Genomic DNA, 22,429 nt, shown 5'->3' on the forward strand with positions numbered 1-22,429 from the left:
TATTGTTTGGCCATTGGGCATATTTATGCCCTCACTTTCAATGATTTTTCCCTTCTTCAATGCCACTGTTGAACATTTGTCCAAACCAAACTCCATGCTGATATCAGTGCTAAAAATTTGGACAGTGTTAGAGACTGAATTTCAGTTTCCGTTTTCCCATACAGCTTCAGGTCATCCATGTACATCAGATGCGAAAATTTGTGAGATGTCTTAGATGTTTGATAGTCGAGATTGTTTTTTGTAAGGGTAATAATAATTATAATAATAATAATAATTAATTCTTCTGTGTCTTGGCCCTTGGGAAGTTCGGACTGAAACCCGGAGCGGATCCAAGGGATGTGGCAAGGCCAGTTGAGTCCAGCCTGGACCCAGTAACAGCAAGGAAAGAAAGGAGGGAGGAGGGAGGGAGGGAGGAGGAAGAATAGGAGAAAGGGAGGAGGAGGAGGAGGAGGAAGGCGGCGTCTCTCTCTCTTCTCTCTCTCTCTCTCCAGAGAAGTCCCGCTCGGCGCCTGGACGGGACGGAGGTGCGGACAGAGCGCTCCAGACCCGCTTCTATCCCGCTTGTGGCCCCTCCGATGGGGCGACCCCCGCCTCCCCTCCTCCTCCTCCTCTCCCTCTTCTTCCTCCTGCCGCTGCTCCAAGGAACAGGTGAGTGAGAGGCTACAAAGCCCAGCATCCACCCCCAGCTGCTGCTCCTAGAAGCAGGTGAATTCCCCACTCTCCTAGTAGATGGATAACTATAAAGCCCATCCTCTTCTTATTGGGGATGTAGGACTTCAAAACCCACCCACACAACCACCTTTGGAACAGGTGACTACAAAGCCCATCTTCCTTTTTTCTCAGATGCATGACTACAAAGCTCCCCATCCCCTCCTCTTCAGGATAGATGACTACAAAGCCCATCCTCCCCCTCTTCTTCTTAGGGATTGGCTACTACAAAGAACATCCTCCTCCTCTTCAGGATAGATGACTACAAAGCCCATCCTCCTTTTTTCTCAGGGATCCATGACTACAAAGCTCCCCATCCCCTCCTCTTCAGGATAGATGACTACAAAGCCCATCCTCCCCTCTTCTTCTTAGGGATTGGTTACTACAAAGAACATCCTCCTCCTCTTCAGGATAGATGACTACAAAGCCCATCCTCCCCCTCTTCTTCTTAGGGATTGGCTACTACAAAGAACATCCTCCTCCTCTTCAGGATAGATGACTACAAAGCCCATCCTCCCCTCTTCTTCTTAGGGATTGGTTACTACAAAGAACATCCTCCTCCTCTTCAGGATAGATGACTACAAAGCCCATCCTCCCCCTCTTCTTCTTAGGGATTGGCTACTACAAAGAACATCCTCCTCCTCTTCAGGATAGATGACTACAAAGCCCATCCTCCCCTCTTCTTCTTAGGGATTAGTTACTACAAAGAACATCCTCCTCCTCTTCAGGATAGATGACTACAAAGCCCATCCTCCCCTCTTCTTCTTAGGGATTGGCTACTACAAAGAACATCCTCCTCCTCTTCAGGATAGATGACTACAAAGCCCATCCTCCCCTCTTCTTCTTAGGGATTAGTTACTACAAAGAACATCCTCCTCCTCTTCAGGATAGATGACTACAAAGCCCATCCTCCCCCTCTTCTTCTTCAGGATATGTTACTACAAAGCCCACCCTCCTCCTCTTCAGGATAGATGACTACAAAGCCCATCCTCCCCCTCTTCTTCTTCGGGATTGGTTACTACAAAGCTCCCCATCCTCCTCTTCAGGATAGATGACTACAAAGCCCATCCTCCCCCTCTTCTTCTTCAGGATATGTTACTACAAAGCTCCCTATCCTCCTCTTCAGGATAGATGACTACAAAGCCCATCCTCCCCCTCTTCTTCTTCAGGATATGTTACTACAAAGCTCCCCATCCTCCTCTTCAGGATAGATGACTACAAAGCCCATCCCCCCTCTTCTTCTTAGGGATTGGTTACTACAAAGAACATCCTCCTATTCCTCTTAAGGATGGGTGACTACAAAGCCCATCCTCATCTCCTCCTTGGGCATGGATGACTACAAAACCCATCCCCACGTGTTCTTCTTCAGGATAAATGACTACAAAGCCCATCCACATCTGTTCTTTTTAAGGATGGATGACTACAAAGCCCAAGCTACTCCTTTTCTTCTTTAGGATAAATGACTACAAAGCCCACCCCCATCTGTTCTTCTTAGGGCTGGATGACTACAAAGCCCAAGCGTCTCCCTTTCTTCTTCGGGATAAATGACTACAAAGCCCAGCCTCTTCTTCTTCTTAGGGCTGGATAACCACAAAGCCCATCCTCCTCTTTTTAGAGGCAGATAACTACAAAGCCCATCCCCTACTCTTCTGAGTAAGCCCATCAGCATCCTCTTCTTACAGGTGGATGACTACAAATTCCATCATCCTCTCCTTCTTAGGGGCTGAGGACAACAATAATAATACTTTATGGATAGGCCACTCATGCTCATACAAAGCCCATGCTCCTCTTCTTGGGGGTGGATGAATACAAAGCCCAGCATCCACACTCTGCTGCTGATAGGAGTAGGTGAATGACCTTTGGTAGGGTTACTCCAAAGCCCAGCATCCATACACTCCTGCTGCTGCCTGTTGTAGGGCCTTCTCTATCTGTCCCTTTTGGAAGCCCTCTCTTTGGCTTTGCAGTCACAATGATGCAAATGCTCTTTTCTTGTAACCTTTGGTCCCAATGCTGAGTCTCTTGTGCCGGATGGAGGGACGTGTCTGGCCAGTCCAGCCGGCCCCTCTGGCCTCCAGTTTGGCCACCACGAGCCATTGACGTGGCCACAGGAGGAAAGGCCCAAGTGAGGTTTCCGTCCCTTCTTTCCCCATATTCCTGTTCTCACAATAACACAGAACCTTGGCAGAGACCTGGCCTCGGACTCAGTTATCTGCCCTTAACCCACCTGCGTCAACAGGGAGGGAACTCTGCGCATTCTCAGGCACTCCTTGACCCAAAGGTCTGGGCAAATAGAGCAAAATGAGTTATACAATTCTATAATCCACAGTGAAACGGAAAAAGGAAAAGTATGGTATATAACAGGGGTCCCCAAACTAAGGCCCGGGGGCTGGATGCGGCCCATCGAAGCCATTTATCCGGCCCCCATGGCACAAGGGCAGAAGGGGGTTAGACTAAATGACCCAAGGGGTCTCTTCTTCTCTTAAAACCCTTGTTGTTGTTGTTGTTGTTGTTGTTGTTGTTGTTGTTGTTGTTGTTATATTTTATGACACAGCAAACAAGATAGATATACTGGATTTCGTATCACAAAATCACATTATTATTATTATTATTATTATTATTATTATTATTATTATTATTATTATTATTAACATTGAGGCTGGGTGGCCATCTGTCAGGGGTGCTTTACTAGTGCTTTTGATGCAGAAAGGCAGAAGGGGATTGGACTCAATGGCCCAAAGGGTCTCTTCCAACCCTCTTTATTATTATTATTATTTTATTATGATACAGCAAACAAGATAGATATGCTGGATTTCGTATCACAAAATCACAAGTCGAACACTTCCCAAGTGTCTAGGACTGTGTGGTGTATTTTCGGATGATGCGCGCAGATCCCAGCAGGGTGGCCTTTTGCAGTTGGCAGATCGTAATTTTGTCAATGTCTATTGTTTCCAAATGCCGGCTGAGATCTTTTGGCATGGCACCCAGTGTGCCCATCACCACCGGGACCACCTGCACTGGTTTCTGCCAGAGTCTTTGAAGTTCAATCTTGAGGTCCTGAGAGCGGCTGAGTTTTTCCTGTTGTTTTTCGTCAATGCGACTGTCACTTGGGATGGCAACATCAATGATCCAAACCTTGTTCTTTTCCACAACTGTGATGTCTGGTGTGCTGTGTTCCAGAACTTTGTCAGTCTGGATTCGGAAGTCCCACAGTATCTTTGCGTGCTTATTTTCCAAGACTTTTGCAGGTTTGTGATCCCACCAGTTCTTTGCTGCTGGGAGATGGTACTTGAGGCATAAGTTCCAATGAATCATTTGGGCCACATAGTTGTGCCTCTGTTTGTATTATTATTATTATTATTATTATTATTATTATTATTATTATTATTATTATTAACATTGAGGCTGGGTGGCCATCTGTCAGAGATGTTTTGCTTGTGCTTTTGATGCACAAAGGCAGAAGGGGATTGGACTTAATGGCCCAAAGGGTCTCTCAACCCTCTTTTTGATTGTTGTTGTTGTTGTTGTTTTATTGTATGACACAGCAAACAAGATAGATATGCTGGATTTATTATTATTATTATTATTATTATTATTATTATTATTATTATTATTATTATTATTTCTCGGTGGCCAACTATAGTCTGGCCCTCCAACGGTCCGAAGGATCATGAACCCTGTTTAAAAAGTTTGGGGACCCCTGGTATATAATATAGTTTAAAGTAACTAATTAATGAGTTCTATATTTGTAAGTTTTAGATTTCTATAGTAATACAGTAGAGTCTCACTTATCCAACATAAACGGGCCGGCAGAACGTTGGATAAGCAAATATGTTGGATAATAAGGAGAGATTAAGGAGAAGCCTATTAAACATCAAATTAGGTCATGATTTTACAAATTTAGCACCAAAACATCATGTTAGACAACAAATTTGACAGAAAAAAATAGTTCAATAGGCAGTAATGCTACATAGTAATTACTGTATTTACGAATTTAGCACCAAAATATCACAATACAGTAGAGTCTCACTTATCCAAGCTTCGCTTATCCAAGCTTCTGGATTATCCAAGCCATTTTTGTAGTCAATGTTTTCAATATATCATGATATTTTGGTGCTAAATTCGTAAATACAGTAATTATAACATAACATTACTGCATATTGAACTACTTTTTCTGTCAAATTTGTTGATTATATACCAGGGAGCCCGGTGGTGGCGCAGTGTGTTAAAGCGCTGAGCTGCTGAACTTGCAGACCAAAAGGTCGCAGGTTCAAATCCCGGGAGCGGAGTGAGCGCCCACTGTTAGCTCCCACTTCTGCCAACCTAGCAGTTCAGAAACAGGCCAATGTGAGTAGATTAATAGGTATCGCTCCGGCGGGAAGGTAACGGCACTCCATGCAGTCATGCCGGCCACATGACCTTGGAGGTGTCTACAGACAACGCCGGCTCTTCGGCTTAGAAATGGAGATGAGCACCAACCCCCAGAGTCAGACATGACTGGACTTAATGTCAGGGGAAAACCTTTACCTTTACCTATATTATATACCATACTTTTCCTTTTTTCCGTTTCACCGCATATAGAGCAAAGGCAAAGGGAAGGGAGGGAAAGGCTAGTTGGGTGAACTATCACAAGATCGCAGACGCCAACAATTCCTTTCCTTTTCCCCTTCTCTTCCCTCTCCTTTTCCTTCGCTTCTTTCCTTTTCCTTTCCTTGCTACCTTCCTTCCCCTCTCTTTTCTTTCTTTCCCCTCTTCTATCCTTTCCTTCAGCCTCTCATGGAAAGGAGATGGGGGTGGCTCCCATCCCAGTGGGGCAGGGAATCCGCTCCAGGTTTCAAACCAGGCGTTAGAGGAGATCTCCAGGCTGATGCAAGTGCTGATCGGAGTCCTTGGTTGCCTTCTTTCTTTCCAGCATCAGCAGTGGGCAGAGGAAGAGGCAGCGCTCCGGTGCGGAGCCGGAGGGGCATCTTCCAGCTGGCGGGGGCCATCCTCTGCTCCACGGGCCGCACCCCCCTGGCCTACCTGCGCTACGGCTGCTACTGCGGGCTGGGAGGCAGCGGGTGGCCCCGGGACAAGGCCGACTGGTAAGGCAAGCAGGGCACCGTCCTTCAGGGGCACCTCCTGGGTGGATCGGGGCCCACTTGCAGGACAGAACGGGTGCAAAACAGTTTTCCAAAACTGACTGCACAGACGCAGGAAACCCACATGTGCAATTTCACAGACACCATGAAGAAGAAATGACATTTATAACCCAGGAACAAAAAAAAAACAACATATTGCATAGTCTTATTTGTATGTGTGCAAAACCATATTGTACATCCCACCCAGTTTTATTATATTTATTTATTGTATGGTTACAAGTGTTTTATTTAATATTTGTATAGAATGTAACCAGGTCTTTTCGAGCCTGGTTGTTTGGCTTGGTACTTTGATATGGCCTAAGGACTAATCAATAAAATGTTCTTCTTCATATTGTACATCCCTACTGAATCTCTCCTGCCAACCTAGCAGTTTGAAAACATGCAAATGTGAGTAGATCAATAGGTACCGCTCCGGCGGGAAGGTAACAGCGCTCCATGCAGTCATGCCAATGACCACATGACCTGGAGATGTCTTTGGACAACGCCGGCTCTTCGGCTTAGAAATGGAGATAAGAACCAACCCCCAGAGTCAGTCACAACTGGACTTAGGTAATGGTAAAGGTTTTCCCCTGACGTTAAGTCCAGTCGTGACCGACTCCGGGGGTTGGTGCTCATCTCCATTTCTAAGCCAAAGAGCCGGCGTTGTCCGTAGACACCTCCAGGTCATGTGGCCAGCATGACTGAATGGAGCGCCGTTACCTTCCCGCCGGAACGGTACCTATTGATCTACTCACATTGGCATGTTTTCAAACTGCTAGGTTGGCAGGAGCTGGGGCTAACAGTGGGCGCTCATTCCGCTCCCGGGATTTGAACCTGGGACCTTTCGGTCTGCAAGTTCAGCAGCTCAGCGCTTTAACACACTGCGCCACCATCATTGTCATAACATCAGGGGAAACCTTTACCTTTACCTTATTGAATCTCTAAGGAACCCCGGTGTTTAATTATACAGTAGACTCTCGCTTATCCAACATAAACGGGCCAGCAGAACGTTGGATAAGCGAATATGTTGGATAATAAGGAGGGATTAAGGAAAAGCCAATTAAACATCAAATTAGGTTATGATTTTACAAATTAAGCATCAAAACATCATGTTATACAACAAATTTGGCAGAAAAAGTAGTTCAATACACAGTAATGCTATGTAGTAATTACTGTATTTATGAATTTAGCACCAAAATATCACAATGTATTGAAAACATTGACTACAAAAATGCATTGGATAATCCAGAACGTTGGATAAGCGAGACTCTACTGTATATGTTTTTTAGCAACTCCCGGGAGATTCGTGTTTGCACTGGAATGTGCCATGTTTGAAATAAAAAATAATCCAAATACAACATGCCACGCTGGGTTTTGCCTGTGGAAAAGAAACCACATCCTTTATGCTGCTTTTAGAACAAAACAAACCCTAAAATATAGGTTTAACTGTCATGACCTTACGGCCGCTTGAATTTTAAGCTTCAGGGAAAACAAAACTTTTGTTGTTCCTTATAGTTAAAGAGGAAAGAGATCTGACCATAATTACAACCTATGATGGGCCCAAAATGGGAGTTGTGGTTTTGCTATTATCTTCAGCCCTTTCTGCTTCACCAAACTGCAACTCTCTTTCTCCCATTGTATGGAAACATATTGTCTTTCTTTGCAAGAGGATTCTTTTATGGAGGGAGGAACAAAATTGTGTGACATAGTGCAATCCCAGCACAATTGGGCCCGAATGACTGGCGCTTTCTCTTTGGGCAGGTGCTGCTTCCGTCACGACTGCTGCTACGCCGAGGCCGAGAAGGAGGGCTGCGACCCCAAAATGGGAAGCTACCCCTGGGAGTGCGAGGACAAAGAAGCCAGCTGCGGTGAGAGAACCACAGAAGAGTTCTGGGCCATCTATTACAACCTCCTTCTTTCTCTCAGGCAGGAAAGCACCATCCGACCCCTCCCGACAGATGGCCATCAAAACTCATAGACTTCAGGTTCATGGGAGAAATAGGGCTATACAATAAAAGACTCCTAGAGGATACCTCACAACCTCTGAGGATGCCTGCCATAGATGTGGGCGAAACGTCAGGAGAGAATGCTTCTGGAACATGGCCACACAGCCCGAAAGACACACAACAACCCAAAGACTCCTAGAGTTGGAACGGGTTCCCCAAGGACCCTAAAATATAATGGAGATAAAAGTGGGATACTGCTACTGCTACTACTACTACTACAGTAGAGTCTCACTTATCCAACATTCTGGATTATCCAACGCATTTTTGTAGTCAATGTTTTCAAAGCATCGTGATATTTTGGTGCTAAATTACAGTAGAGTCTCACTTATCCAACATAAACGGGCCGGCAGAACGTTGGATAAGTGACTATGTTGGATAATAAGGAGAAATTAAGAAAAAGCCCATTAAACATCAAAATAGGTTATGATTTTACAAATTAAGCACCAAAACATCATGTTATACAACAAATTTGACAGAAAAAGTAGTTCAGTACGCAGTAATGCTACATAGTAATTACTGTATTTACGAATTTAGGACCAAAATATCATGATATATTGAAAACATTGACTACAAAAATGCGTTGGATAATCCAGAACGTTGGATAAGCAAATGTTGGATAAGTGAGACTCTACTGTAATAAATACAGTAATTACTACATAGTATTATTATTATTTATTTATTAATAATAATCAATTGAGATAAAAGGGGGATAATAATAATCAATTGAGGTAAACATGAATTATTATTATTATTATTATTATTATTATTATTATTATTAAATAAATTGAGATGAAAGTGGGATGATGATGATGATGATGATGATGATACTATGTGTCCAAAAACGGCTCAGAGGATTTCCTAGCCCTTCAATACATCATCATCATCATCATCATTATATAAATGGAGATGGAAGTGGGATGATGATAATGATGTTACTATGGGTCCAAAAACGGCTCAGAGGATTTCCTAGCCCTTCAATACATCATCATCATCATCATCATTATATAAATGGAGATGGAAGTGGGATGATGATAATGATGTTACTATGGGTCCAAAAACTGCTCAAGAGGATTTCCTAGCCCTTCAATACATCATAATCATCATCATCATCATCATCATCATCATCATCATCATCATCATCATTATATAAATGGAGATGGAAGTGGGATGATGTTAATGATGATGATAATGATACTATGGGTCCAAAAACTGCTCAGAGAATTTCCTAGCCCTTCAATACATCATCATCATCATTATTTTATTGTATGACACAATAATAATAATAATAATAATAATAATAGAAATAATAATAATAAAATAATAATAATAATAATAATAATATAAATGGAGATGGAAGTGGGATGATGATAATGATGATGATGATGATTCTATGGGTCCAAAAACTGCTCAGAGGATTTCCTAGCCCTTCAATACATCATCATCATTATCATTATTTTTATTATATAAATGGAAATGGCAGTGGGATGATGATAATGATGATGATAATGATACTATGGGTCCAAAAACAGCTCAGAGGATTTTCTAGCCCTTCAATACATCATCATCATTATTGCGATGGAAGTGGGATGATGATAATGATGATGATAATGATACTATGGGTCCAAAAACTGCTCAGAGGATTTCCTAGCCCTTCAATACATTATCATCATCATCATCAACATCAACATCATCATCATTATCAATGATCTCAATGGAGATAAAAGCAGATTAATAAAAATATGATAACAACAATTACAAAAACAGTACTATGAATCCAAAAAATTGTTCCCTGGTTTCCTAGCCCTTCAGTACAGTCCAACTTCCTTCTGCCATGCAGGAAAAGCACAATCACAGCCCTCCCGACAGGTGGTCATCTAACCTCTGCTTAAAAGCCTCCAAAGGAGGATCCTCCACTGGACTCTAAGGCAAGGAGTTCCACTGTGGATCAGCTCTTCTAATGGCCAGGAAGTTCTTCCTAAGTTCAGACCCCATGCTTCCCCATAGTTCAAAACTGACTCATCTCCAGGCCACGCTGCAGAGGGTTGTAGCTTTGTCTTCCTCACACCTGAGCCTCTTGCTTTCTCTCTTTTTCTGCAGACGACATCAAGGAGGACAAGTGCCAGAAGCTGGCCTGCAAGTGTGACCAGGAGGCAGCCCACTGCCTGGCCGAAGCCCCCTACCAGCCCACCTACGTCTTCTGGCCACTCTCTTCCTGCGGCAGCCGCAGCCCCAAATGCAAAGACCATTAGGACCGTGGCCGAAGCGAGGGGGCCACACATTTTAATTTTGCACTCCATTGTGTCGTCTCATAATAATACCATATTTACTCAAATCTAATGCTAACCCTAAATAGAACCAGCTTCTCTGAGGGATTCTACATGGTCTCCAGACCTTTGATCCTTTTAGTTTCCCTCAAATGGACGTCTTCCATCTTGGAGTCAATATCCCTCTTAAATTGCTTTGCCTCGCATCAGACTCAGGGTTAATATTCCAGCTGAAGAGGTCTGACCAAAGCAGAAGAGAGGAGCACCATGACTTCCATTGATCTCTAGACACTAGACTCCATTGCTGCTCAGTCGTTTAGTCATCTCCGACTCTTCGTGACCGCATGGACCAGTCCAGGCCAGAGCTCCCTGTCGGCCACCACCGCCCCCAGTTCCTTCAAGGTCGAGCCAGTCACTTCAAGGATACCGTCCATCCATCTCGCCCTTGGTCAGCCTCTCTTCCTTTTTCCTTCCATTTTCCCCAGCATCGTGATCTTTTCCAAGCTTTCCTGTCTTCTCATGATGTGGCCAAAATACTTCAACTTTGCCTCTAATATCCTTCCCTCCAGTGAGCAGCCATTGGGCATCATTTCCTGGAGGATGGACTGGTTGGATCTTCTTGCCAAGGTCCAAGGCACGCTCAGGATTTTCCTTCAAAAACATCTCTCTTCCTTCACTCAGCCTTCCTTATGGTCCAGCTCTCGCATCCATAGGTTACTACAGGGAATACCATTGCTTTCACTATGCGGACCTTCGTGGCTAGTGTGATGTCTCTGGTTTTCACTATTTTGTCAAAGTTGGCCATTGCTCTCCTCCCAAGAAGGAAATATTTTCTGATTTTCGTGTGATCTTCATGCCTAGAAATATAAAGTCTGTCACTGCCTCCACGTTTTTTCCTTCTATTTGCCAGTTGTCAATAGGCGTCGTTGCCATGATCTTGGTTTTCTTGATGTTTAACTGCAGCCCGGCTTTTGCACTTTCTTCTTCCACCTTGGTGATAAGGCTCCTCAGCTCTTCCTCACTTTCGGCCATCAGAGTGGTATCATCTGCATACCTAAGGTTGTTAATAGGGTTGTTGTATATCTTTTGGGTTGTGTGGCCATGTTCCAGAATACTTCTGGAACATGGCCACACAGCCCGAAAGACATACAACAACCCTGTGATCCCGGCCATGAAAGCCTTTGACAACACATAAGGTTGTTAATGTTTCTTCCAGCAATTTTAACTCCGGCCTTGGACTCGTCAAGCCCCACACGTCGCATGACGTGTTCTGCGTACAAGTTGAATAGGGAGGGTGAAAGTATGCAGCCCTGCCATACTCCTTTCCCAGTCTTGAACCAGTTTGTTGTTCCATGGTCTGTTCTTACTGTGGCTACTCCATTGGATGCAGCCAAAAATCCCATTGGCTTTCTTAGCTGCAGCATCACACTTTTGGCTCTTGTGGTCGAGACTCCATCGGCCACTTTGCTCAGGTCTTGCAAACAGAGGGCAGCCTCTTCCTCGATGGCCCCAGTCCGGTTCCAGTGGGGCCTCCGTTCTTTGCGGCGGCCTTCCAGAAGGAGCTCGGGGACCCCCACAATGTTTACAGACCCTTTTGTGTGCCTTATGCGCCAAATGCTAGGGCCAGTTGTGCTGGCAAACTGAGATGCATCCAGCTCATAGAATCATAGAAGAGTTGGAAGAGACCTCATGGGCCATCTAGTCTAACCCCCTGCTAAGAAGTAGGAAATCGCATTCAAAGCACCCCCGACAGATGGCCATCCAGCCTCTGCTTAAAAGCCTCCAAAGAAGGAGCCTCCACCACAGTCTGGGGCAGAGAGTTCCACTGTCGAACAGCCCTTCTCACTGTGAGGAAGTTCTTCCTGATGTTCAGACGGAATCTCCTTTCCTGTAGTTTGAAGCCATTGTTCCGTGTCCTAGTCTGCAGGGCAGCAGAAAACAAGCTCCCTCCCTCCTCCCTAGGACTTCCCCTCACGTATTTGTACATGGCTATCATGTCTCCTCTCAGCCTTCTCTTCTGCAGGCTAAACATGCCCAGTTCTTTAAGCCGCTCCTCATAGGGCTTGTTCTCCAGACCCTTAATCATTTTAGTTGCCCTCCTCTGGATACATTCCAGCTTGTCAACATCTCCCTTCAGCTGCGGTGGCCAGAATTGGACACAGTGTGATTCCAGGTGTGGTCTGACCAAGGCAGAATAGAGGGGAGCAGGACTTCCCTGGATCTAGATGCTGTACCCCTATTGATGCAGGACAGAATCCCATTGGCTTTTTTAGCAGCCGCATCACATTGTAGGCTCATGTTTAACTTGTTGTCCACGAGGACTCCAAGGTCTTTTTTGCACATACTGCTGTCAAGCCAGGCGTCCCCCATTCTGTATCTTTGATTTCCATTTTTTCTACCGAAGTGAAGTATCTTGCATTTGTCCCTGTTGAACTTCATTTTGTTAGTTTCAGCCCATCTCTCTAGTCTGTCAAGATCATTTTGAATTCTGCTCCTGTCTTCTGGAGCTATCCCTCCCAGTTTGGTGTTGAGGCTCCATGCCAGAAGAAAACAGTAACAGCCTGAGGTTATTTGCAGAGCGTTACAGGTGCACCATATCAACACACCACTTGCACAACAAACAGCACTTTTTCTCCGGTGCCTTTGGGCAGAAATCCCAACCAGGCCACAAACATCGGCAGCAGTTTGCTTTTGCTCAAGCCTTGCCTCCTTTACGGGGCTGTTGTGATGGAAACAAGAGGATGGGATAAGAAAAGAGGGAAAGAATACTGCCGCTAATGAATATTAGGAAACAAAAATCTGGTTATTTTAATTCTTAAAAATGTCCATATGCAAATCAGAGGATTAATACAAACATAGGCTCGAGTTTCGATTTATAGAAGGTCACTGCATTTAAAATAAACACAATCTTGGCATACTTTAGACTGGTGGTGTGTGTGTTTGTTTATCTGGAGGTGTACCAAAGCCACCACGTCATTCTTGGTATATTTACATGCAGGGCAGTCCATTTAAAAAAACAAAATGAGTTGGCAAGGAGATTGGGAGAAAATCAACACAGCGAAGAGAATCAATCTCACATTCGTACACAGAACAGGGTGGAGAAAGGAGGGAGTGAATCAGGGCTGAAGAGCCTTTTAGGAAGAGAAAGGGACCACAAATTGACAAGTGCTTCGACATAGAAAAGGGAAGAAATAAAGATCCAAGTGCCTGGAACTGGATCCGTTTCCCTTGGCATTCCAGTCGTCGTACATAAAGACCATACAATGCCCCTCTTCCAAGTCCCAAAGCCACTGGGGAAAGTGCTTACCTCCATTGGGTGAGTGAAAGGAAAAGATTCGCCAAAAAATCAAGACTTGTCACAAAAGTATACCCCGCCCGCCCCCTCTGCCTCCTCCTTCCCCCAAATCAGCACAAGTTTTATCTCCGCAGAAAGAAAATACAATAGAAGCAGCCTTGTTTTTCCCCCGGTTGGCCCCAGATCACACAACAGGGGCCCCTCAGAGGACCTGGGTCTCCAAGCGCCGGACCTCCTTCACCACGAGGTCGATGTTGATGACGGGGTTGAAGTACAGGGCCCAGTAGAAGAGGCAATTGCAGACAAATTGTGGGATGACTGGCCAGAAGAGAGCCATCAGGCAGCCCTGGGTGGACACCCGCCAGAAGTGGCCCCACATCCGCTGAGGAAGCGTCCTGCAGGGAGAGCAACAATGGAGTGGGTGAAAGGCCTTTGCTTTGAGGGCCTTGCATTCTTTTCCTTCCTGCTTTATTTATTTACAATATTTATATTCCACCCTTCTCACCCCGAAGGGGACTCAGGGCGGATCACATTGTATACATATAAGGCAAACATTCAATGCCATATACACATAGAACAAAGACAGAGACAGACGCAGAAGCAATTTAACCTTCTCCTGTTTTGCTCTCCTCAACTTGACACTGCACGGCCCAGTGAACCAATGTGCCTTCAAGGCATTCCTAATCTATGGAGACCCTAAAGCAGGGGTCCCTAAACTAAGGCCCGGGGGCCGGATATGGCCCTCCAAGGTCATTGACCTGTCCTAAACTTTAGACTTAGGGTTGACCTAAGTCTACCCGGTCTTTGGAGGTCTTTTTGCTTAGCTACAGCCTTATGAGACCATCTAGATGGCTTTTGGAGGTCACTTTCCTTACCTATGGTCCTATGAGACCGTCGAGATGGCCTTTGAGGGCCCCTTTCCTTACCTATGGTTTTATGAGATTGTCTAGATGGCCTTTGGAGGACCCTTTCCTTACCTATGGTCTTATGAGACCATCTAGATGGTCTTTGGAGGTCTCTTTGCTTACATATGGTCTTATGAGATCAGGAGTCCCCAAACTAAGGCCCATGGGCCAGATGCGGCCCTCCAAGGTGATTTACCTGGCCTCTGTCATAAACTTTAGACTTAAGGTTGACCTAAGTCTGAAATAACTTGAAAGCACACAACAACAACAATCTTATTTTTAGACTATTTCATCATAGTCCAGCCCCCTAACAGTCTGAGGGACTATGAATCGGCCCTCCACTTAAAAAGTTTGAGGACCCCTGCCCTAAAGGGAATTTACCACGGGGGGGGGGGGGGGGGGGGGTATTACCTGAGCTCCCTCCTGGACCAGAGCCTCCAGAAAGAGAAAAGCTCCAGGACAGAGAGCAGCATGGCATTGACGATGATGAAGCGGGACGTCCAGTAGTGCACCTCCAGCCAGTCCCAGGCAAACTCGGCCACCAGCTGGTAGGGCAGGAAGAGGAACTTGGCCACGAACTCCCGCCACTGCTTCCAGGCCGGCTCCTTCAGGTCCTGAGGAGAGACCTTGGTCAAGAGACAGCGAGGGCCACCGGTCAGCGGAAGAGCATGACAAGGTGCCTTGCAGGGCTCAAATGCAGCCCCAAGAACTTCCTAAATGACCTTCCATCAGAAATGCCCCATCTTTCTTTTCTTTTCTTTTCTTGCCAGGTAAACCAAGTAGCCTCAGAACAAAGCCAAGACCATCATTTCCTAGTTGCAGACCTGCACTAGAGGCTCATCAGCCTGCCTCTTAAAAACTTTTATATGCCTTATTATTATTATTATTGACACAATAACATTGTATGACACAGCAAACAAGATAGATATGCTGGATTTCGTATCACAAAATCACAAGTCGAACACTTCCCAAGTGTCTACCCTGTTTCCCCGAAAATAAGACATCCCCAAAAAATAAGACCTAGCAGAGGTTTTGCTGAATTGCTAAATATAAGGCCTCCCCCGAAAATAAGACCTAGCAAAGTTTTTGTTTGGAAGCATGCCCGGCGCCCGCCAAACAAAACACCAGAACTTGCAGGATCAGTAAATGCACATACCAGTTGTACATGGAAATAATGGTAATAATATATTAATGTTATATTATTTATATTTATACAGTAGTAACAAGAAATTATTGTCAGGAGTCATAGTTTGTCTGGTTTGATTATGTTGGTTTGTGATGACAACTACTGTACAGTATATAATAAATGTTCATTTTTTGGTTCAACAATAAATGTGAATTCTTCTTCATGGAAAAAATAAGACATCCCCTAAAAATAAGACCTAGCACATCTTTGGGAGCAAAAAATAATATAAGACACTGTCTTATTTTCGGGGAAACACGGTAGGACTGTGTGATGTATTTTCGGATGATGCGTGCAGATCCCAGTAGGGTGGCCTTTTGCAGTTGGCAGATCGTAATTTTGTCAATGTGGATTGTTTCCAAATGCCAGCTGAGATCTCTTGGCATGGCACCCATTATTATTATTATTATTATTATTATTATTATTATTATTATTATTATTATTATTTAATTGTATGACACAGCAAACAAGATAGATATGCTGGATTTCGTTTCACAAAATCACAAGTTGAACACTTCCCAAGTGTCTAGGACTGTGTGATGTATTTTTGGATGATGCGTGCAGATCCCAGTAGGGTGGCCTTTTGCAGTTGGCAGATCGTAATTTTGTCAATGTCTATTGTTTCCAAATTATTATTATTATTATTATACCCTGTTTTTTCTCTCTCCAGAAGGAAATTCAAAACAGCTGACATAATAATAAATACTATTAAGAACTAATAATAAATATGACTAAATAATAATATAATATATAATATTCATAATCACAATCATAATAAATCACAGGGGTATCTCATGTATTTTTGCTAGTTGTGGTGATCATGAAATTAGGTTGTTTCTCATAATCGAAGAAATACAGTATCATCATCATCACCACCACCATCTGTGACTTGAAATTCAAAGCCGTGCTGTCACTCCTGCACATTTTTCCCATTGGGGTGCATCCAACATGGTCCCAGACCCTCACCAGTAGCTTGGCAATGAGGTCCTCAAACTCCTCCTCCTCGGCGGGGCAAATGGTGTGGATGAAGGGCAAGAAGACGTCTGTGTAGTCGAACAAATAGAGGTACAGCATGGTGAGGCGCGGGGAGCTCTTCAGGGCGTAGAGAAGGAACAGGGACTTCCCCGGATGGACAGCCTGAAATGGGAGGGGAAATAACAGGGAGTGAACTTTGGCAGAGAGAAGGAAGGAATGACCATCAGCAGGGGAACGAACAAGCTTGGGCCAGAAACAGACATGGCTTCAAGCATTCACCCTGTGGCTTCTAGGAACAAGAAAACACTCTAGCTTTGCAAAACAGGAGATATTCAGGTCTGTCAAGATATATACTGTGTGTGTGTATATACGCACACACATGTTGAGAGGGTCAGGTTATGGGTGCTTCTAGAATTAATGCCATCTGAACCTCCTTTAACTGCCATGGCTCAACGCTATGGTAGGAGCTGTAGTTTCATAAAGAGTCATAGCTACCGTGTTTCTCCAAAAATAAAACAGTGTCTTATATTATTTTTTGCTCCCAAAGATGCTCTAGGTATTATTTTCAGGTGATGTCTTATTTTTCCAAGAATAAGAATTCACATTAATTGTTGAACAAAAAATGAACATTTATTACATACTATACAGTAGTTGTCATCACAAACCAACATAACCAAACAAACTGTGAATCCTATCAAGAATTTCTTGTTACTATCATTATTTCCATGTACAACAATCTATGATATGTACATTTACCAGTCCTGCAAGCTCTGGCATTCTGTTTGGCGGGCATGTTTCCAAACAAAAACTTTGCTAGGTCTTACTTTTGGGGGAGGCCTTATATTTAGCAATTCAGCAAAACCTCTACTAGGTCTTACTTTCTGAGGATGTCTTATTTTCGGGGAAACAGGGTATCAGTTGTAACTGTTTATTTTTAATACTGTTAATATGTAATTATATTTTAATGTTTATATATTTTAGGTTTTAAATTGGATTGGACTGGCTTTATTGTAAGCCACGTTGAGTCCTTTTTACCTTGTACTCCCAAAGGTTCTGTGGCGGCTTGACCCCCAGTGCCTTCACGCGCTCCAGCTCCACCATGATGGCCTTTCTGTGGCTGCCGTTCTCCACGTGGTACGGAGCCCTGGCCAGGTCCTCATCTGTGAGCGTTAGGAGGAGCCTAAAGACAAGACACCCCTGAACAATTAATATTATGGGAAACCAGGGCTAGCAAGGCTAGGTTCCGTCTATACTAAACATGAGCAAACTTGGACCCTCCAGGTGTTTTGGACTTCAACTCCCTACTGGCTGTTAGGAATTGTGGGAGTTGAAGTCCAAAACAACTGGAGGGGCCAAGTTTGCCCATGCCTAGTCTACACCATTAGGAGATTCGCGCACAAGGAGGCACAGACGTCTCCATTGGAGCCGAAGCATCTGCGTCTACTCTAGAGCAAGAACAAGCTCCTAGTAAAACGGACAGCGAGGTGGGAGCGTGTGTCTACTCACTAGTGGATTTGGAACTTACTTGGGACATACATCACTGTTCCCCCAGTGTCCTTATCACCTGAGGGGCATAGTCTTCAATGCCCCTCAGAGCAGCCCCTCTCTGTCTGTCTGTCCCTCCTATCAAGAGCACCCTATCAAGAATGGGTAGAAATCGTAAAATACATGTTAGCAGCAACCCAAGCAATGGTAGCCTCGGGATGGAAAGAGCAAAAGGAAATGGGAACTTAAAGTGGTATGAATATTTATCAGATTATATGCTTCAAGATAATATCACTGAAAGGAGAATTAAATATACAAATGGGCATCCTAAGGCGAACTGGGAGTCAAAATGGAAAGGCCTTATAGGCAGAGTAAAAGGGAAAGGAAAATACAAGGAGTTGAACCAGACAATCCTCTTGATTGAACAGATAAAACAGTACAAAGAGCAGAGATATCATTGTTCCAGGAGGAAGGGAGAAAGAGGAAGACATTGGATAAGTATAAATAGCAGATATAAAGAATGAGAAAATAGGAATAATCAGAATGTTATGAGAATATATGGAAAACATTTTTGTAAAGGTGACTGTGACAATGTTATAATTTACCTATACCGTATAACTAAATATTATTTATATATATATAGAGAGAGAGAGCACCCTCTTCACCTTCCGTTGACCCTCTCCAGCAAAAACCTCTCCATGTAGAGGGAGGTCCAGGGTCCGAGCTGCCCAAGCCAATGGGTCACCTCCTCAGCCTTCCACTTGGCCACGGGTTTGTGGACCAGGAGGTCGTCTTCTGAATCCCGGCTGCTCCAGTGGTAGCCCAGCAAGACCACCTAGAACATGCAATAAAGGTCAATTACTCATTGTTTTGTGGAAAAGAAGGTAAAGACCTGGGGATTAGAAGATTTGTGAGTTTTATGACCCTGGCTACAATTTGTGTATAAGACACACCCACACACCCACCGAACAATACATGTTTGGGTGCCAGCCTCGCTCCTGTGTGGTCTTTAAGATTCCTTTTACAATAAAGCATGTCTCCAACAGAGATACAGACGATACTGAAAGGAGCTGGACAAAGGGGCACCTTAAACAGATTTGCCACTGGGATGCTGTGTGGTTTCTGGGCTGTATGGCCGTTTTCTAGAAGCATTTTCACCCGAAGTTTCACCTGCATCTGTGGCTGGCATCTTCAGAGGATCAGATGCAGGCAAAATGTCAGGAGAAAATACTGCTAGAACATGGCCATACAGCCTGGAAACCACACAACACCCCAGTGATTCAGGCCATGAAAGCTGTCGACAATAGATATGCCACTGTTTAGGACAAGGCTTTTTAGTGCGGCACCGGCACAGTCCCTTTGGGAGGGTGTCCAGGGGGAGGGAGACGTACCGCCACACACGTCAATGCCGTTAAGACACCAGAGAAAAATCCTCCGCCGCGCGGATTTATCCTCGCAGTGTTGGGTGCTGCTGGTGCCTGTTCCGTCCCATATTTGTGAAAGGCGAGAAGGCTCTCAGAGGCCTCTGGGTTTTGCCGGATGTCCCCTTTCCGCTGCTCAATAGCATCTGGAAACAGTTTCTCAATGGCATCCCTGGAACAAAATGGAAGCGCAGCCATTTACAACGAGTCTTTGATGGCCATTGTGCAAGGCTGGGAAGCAGGACATTTGGCTCTCCAGTTTCCCCTAAACTACAACTCTCAACAGTAACCCCACTAACTGGGCAGGATAAATGGGACTTCCACGACATCCAGAGAGCCACAGACAAATAAACAAAAATCACGATCCTTAAGCTCCTGTAAATGTTAATTAAAATAAATTAAAACCCAGTAAAAAATAATTAAATAATAAAAAGGTAAAGGTAAAGGTTTCCCCTGACGTTAAGTCCAGTCATGTCTGACTCTGGGGGTTGGTGCTCATCTCCATTTCTAAACCGAAGAGCCAGTGTTGCCCGTAGACACCTCCAAGGTCATGTGGCCACTGGCATGACTACATGGAGCGCCATTACCTTCCTGTCAGCGCCATTACCTACCTACCTTCCTACCTATTGATCTACTCACATTTGCATGTTTTTGAACTGCTAGGTTGGCAGAAGCTGGAGCAACAGCGGGCGCTCACTCTGCTCCCGGGATTTGAACCTGGGACCTTTTGGTCTGCAAGTTCAGCAGCTCAGTGCTTTAACACACTTCGCCACCGGTGCTCCAATTAAATAATAGGTTTGGTAAAATCTATTACACTCGCCACTCTACTGCCTTTGCCTTCAACTTGTGATTTCATAGGTTTGGTAAAATTGGATGAAATTACAAGTTGAAAGCAAAGGCAGTAGAGTGGCGAGTGTAAAAAAGAGTCGGCTGGTGAATTTAGATAAATTTGTCGCCATGACAAGGGACCCTGTTTTGTGAGATAAAGACATCTCTCAGGATTAATTTGGTTATGTAGCAGACTAAGTGTAGATTCTGCCCAGAAAGAAAATGGAGGACAGTTTGGCAACTGAATCCCAGTTGGCTGTTCTAACCAAATAAATATCGGGGTCACCTGAGGAGGATGTTGACTCTGGGGAAGCCCTCCCACTTCTCCCGGCACTCGGGGCACTCGTTCTTCTTGGAGGCGGCCCACCACAAGGCCAGGCAATGCCGGCAGAAGCTGTGCCCGCAGTTCAAGGTGGTGGGCTCCACCAGGACGTCGTAGCAGCAGTGGCAGGAGAACTCGCTGGCTGAGAGGCGGCGGGGGTTGGCAACCCCTGCGGAAGGGGACGACGCTCGGCCACCCAAGCCCTCCGGCAGTGGCAATGGGACCCCCGCCTCCATCTTCGCTGCTGCAACTGGTCAAGCAGCCAGCAGGGAAGGCCTCCTGGGTGACCTTAGGTCCTGCAGCACATTGTGGGCTCTGAGGGAAGGGAGAGAGACATCTGTTACTCCATTGGCGGACAGCAAGCTTGAACACTGGGCTACAACCGGGTTTGAATCCCCTCTCAGCCGCTTAAGCAGCTGAGCGGGGAAAGGAAAGGGCCTGAAGCTGTTAGGAAAGGTGGGAGTTGGAGTCCAAAACACCTGGAGGGAGGGCCCAAGTTGGCCCAAGCCATGCCATGTTAATTTTACATAACACAGATATATATATATATATATATATAAAGGTAAAGGTTTCCCCTGACGTTAAGTCCAGTCATATCTGACTCTGGGGGTTGGTGCTCATCTCCATTTCTAAGCCGAAGAGCCGGCGTTGTCCGTAGACACCTCCAAGGTCATGTGGCCACAGGCATGACGGCATGGAGCGCCATTACCTTCCCGCCGGAGCGGCACCTATTGATCTACACACATTGCCATGTTTTCGAACTGCTAGGTTGGCAGAAGCTGGAGCTAACAGCGGGCGCTCACTCCGCTGCCAGGATTTGAACTTGGGACCTTTCGGTCTGCAAGTTCAGCAGCTCAGCGCTTTAACACACTTCGCCACCAGGGCTCCCCAGATGTGTATGTATACATATATGTATATGTATACAGTAGAGTCTCACTTATCCAACGTTCTGGATTATCCAACACATTTTTGTAGTCAATGTTTTCAATATATCGTGATTTTGTGGTGCTAAATTTATAAATACAGTCATTACTACGTAGCATTATTGCATACTGAACTACTTTTTCTGTCAAATTTGTTGTATAACATGATGTTTTGGTGCTTAATTTGTAAAATCATAACCTAATTTAATGTTTAATAGGCTTTTCCTTAATCTCTCCTTATTATCCAACATATTCACTTATCCAACGTTCTGCCAGCTCATTTATGTTGGATAAGTGAGACTCTACTGTATATATATATATATATATATATATATATATATAATAGACAATTATTTATAAATATATAATATATTGTATATATTTATAATATTATACTGTAATATAATAATAATAATATAATATAATAACATTAAAATATATTGTATATACTTATAATAATAATAATAATAATATAATGTAATACAATATTATACTAATCATAATATAATATAATATTATATTATATATTCTATCTTAAATGACATATTACTAATAATATTACCATATAACGATATAGTACAATATAGTAATTTAATGCTTATATTGTGCTATGCTAATAATATATTGTATGTACATTTGATTTGTAAGCCGCCCTGAGCCCCCTCAGGGTGAGAAGAGCGGGATATATATGTAGTGAATAAATAAATAAAATATATATACAGAAGTAGCAATAATGGTAGCTATGGTAATGATAACAATAACAACGGCAAGGTTCTACAGCCCAATTACCAATAATTATAACGATAACAATAATACATTACTATTCCTAGTAAGCTCTATAGCCGCCCCTCCCTTCCCAGAAGCCCCCCAAGGGCCCCTCACCCGGACAACAAGAGCCGCGACACCATGGCGGTCGCGTCACGGTGGAGCCCAGCCGGCACTCACTTCCGGGTGCGCATGCGTCTTAGCAACGGATGATGTCACCGCCGCTGCCGCT

At 44.3% G+C, this 22,429-nt stretch overlaps 2 protein-coding genes across 3 annotated transcripts; one reads left to right on the forward strand and one right to left on the reverse strand.

Annotated features, from left to right (window-relative positions):
• Window positions 1-486: 486 nt before the first annotated feature.
• On the forward strand, window positions 487-11,921 carry pla2g10 (phospholipase A2 group X). The gene is made up of 4 exons (XM_062964648.1): window positions 487-648; window positions 5,618-5,789; window positions 7,587-7,693; window positions 9,929-11,921. The coding sequence occupies exons 1-4, from the start codon at window positions 576-578 to the stop codon at window positions 10,078-10,080; spliced, it is 504 nt and encodes a 167-aa protein (XP_062820718.1). The 5' UTR covers window positions 487-575; the 3' UTR covers window positions 10,081-11,921.
• Window positions 11,922-12,879: 958 nt separating this feature from the next.
• On the reverse strand, window positions 12,880-22,415 carry bfar (bifunctional apoptosis regulator). 2 transcript variants are annotated; one of them, XM_003228659.4, is made up of 8 exons: window positions 22,315-22,415; window positions 20,474-20,824; window positions 19,330-19,531; window positions 18,604-18,773; window positions 17,489-17,633; window positions 16,445-16,615; window positions 14,707-14,909; window positions 12,880-13,785 (listed from the first exon to the last, which is right to left on the reverse strand). In XM_003228659.4, the coding sequence occupies exons 2-8, from the start codon at window positions 20,743-20,745 to the stop codon at window positions 13,593-13,595; spliced, it is 1,356 nt and encodes a 451-aa protein (XP_003228707.2). In that variant the 5' UTR covers window positions 20,746-20,824; window positions 22,315-22,415; the 3' UTR covers window positions 12,880-13,592. The 2 variants fall into 2 exon arrangements, with proteins under 2 accessions (XP_003228707.2, XP_008120630.2); XM_008122423.3 differs by having other exon boundaries at window positions 14,707-14,921.
• Window positions 22,416-22,429: the final 14 nt, after the last annotated feature.

The sequence above is a fragment of the Anolis carolinensis genome, unplaced genomic scaffold (genome assembly GCF_035594765.1).
Source record: "Anolis carolinensis isolate JA03-04 unplaced genomic scaffold, rAnoCar3.1.pri scaffold_13, whole genome shotgun sequence".
Lineage (NCBI taxonomy): Eukaryota > Metazoa > Chordata > Lepidosauria > Squamata > Dactyloidae > Anolis > Anolis carolinensis.

What these genes read in the sequence shown, in the direction of transcription:
- pla2g10 (XM_062964648.1), top strand. Translation starts at nt 576, where the DNA reads ATGGGGCGACCCCCGCCTCCCCTCCTCCTCCTCCTCTCCCTCTTCTTC. An exon ending in GCCGCTGCTCCAAGGAACAG is followed by an intron (nt 649 to 5,617) that starts GTGAGTGAGAGG and finishes CTTTCTTTCCAG; the next exon opens with CATCAGCAGTGGGCAGAGGA. An exon ending in CCCCGGGACAAGGCCGACTG is followed by an intron (nt 5,790 to 7,586) that starts GTAAGGCAAGCA and finishes CTCTTTGGGCAG; the next exon opens with GTGCTGCTTCCGTCACGACT.
- bfar (XM_008122423.3), bottom strand. Translation starts at nt 20,745, where the DNA reads ATGGAGGCGGGGGTCCCATTGCCACTGCCGGAGGGCTTGGGTGGCCGA. An exon ending in CGGCATTGACGTGTGTGGCG is followed by an intron (nt 18,774 to 19,329) that starts GTACGTCTCCCT and finishes TGCATGTTCTAG; the next exon opens with GTGGTCTTGCTGGGCTACCA. An exon ending in AGAACCTTTGGGAGTACAAG is followed by an intron (nt 16,616 to 17,488) that starts GTAAAAAGGACT and finishes CTCCCATTTCAG; the next exon opens with GCTGTCCATCCGGGGAAGTC.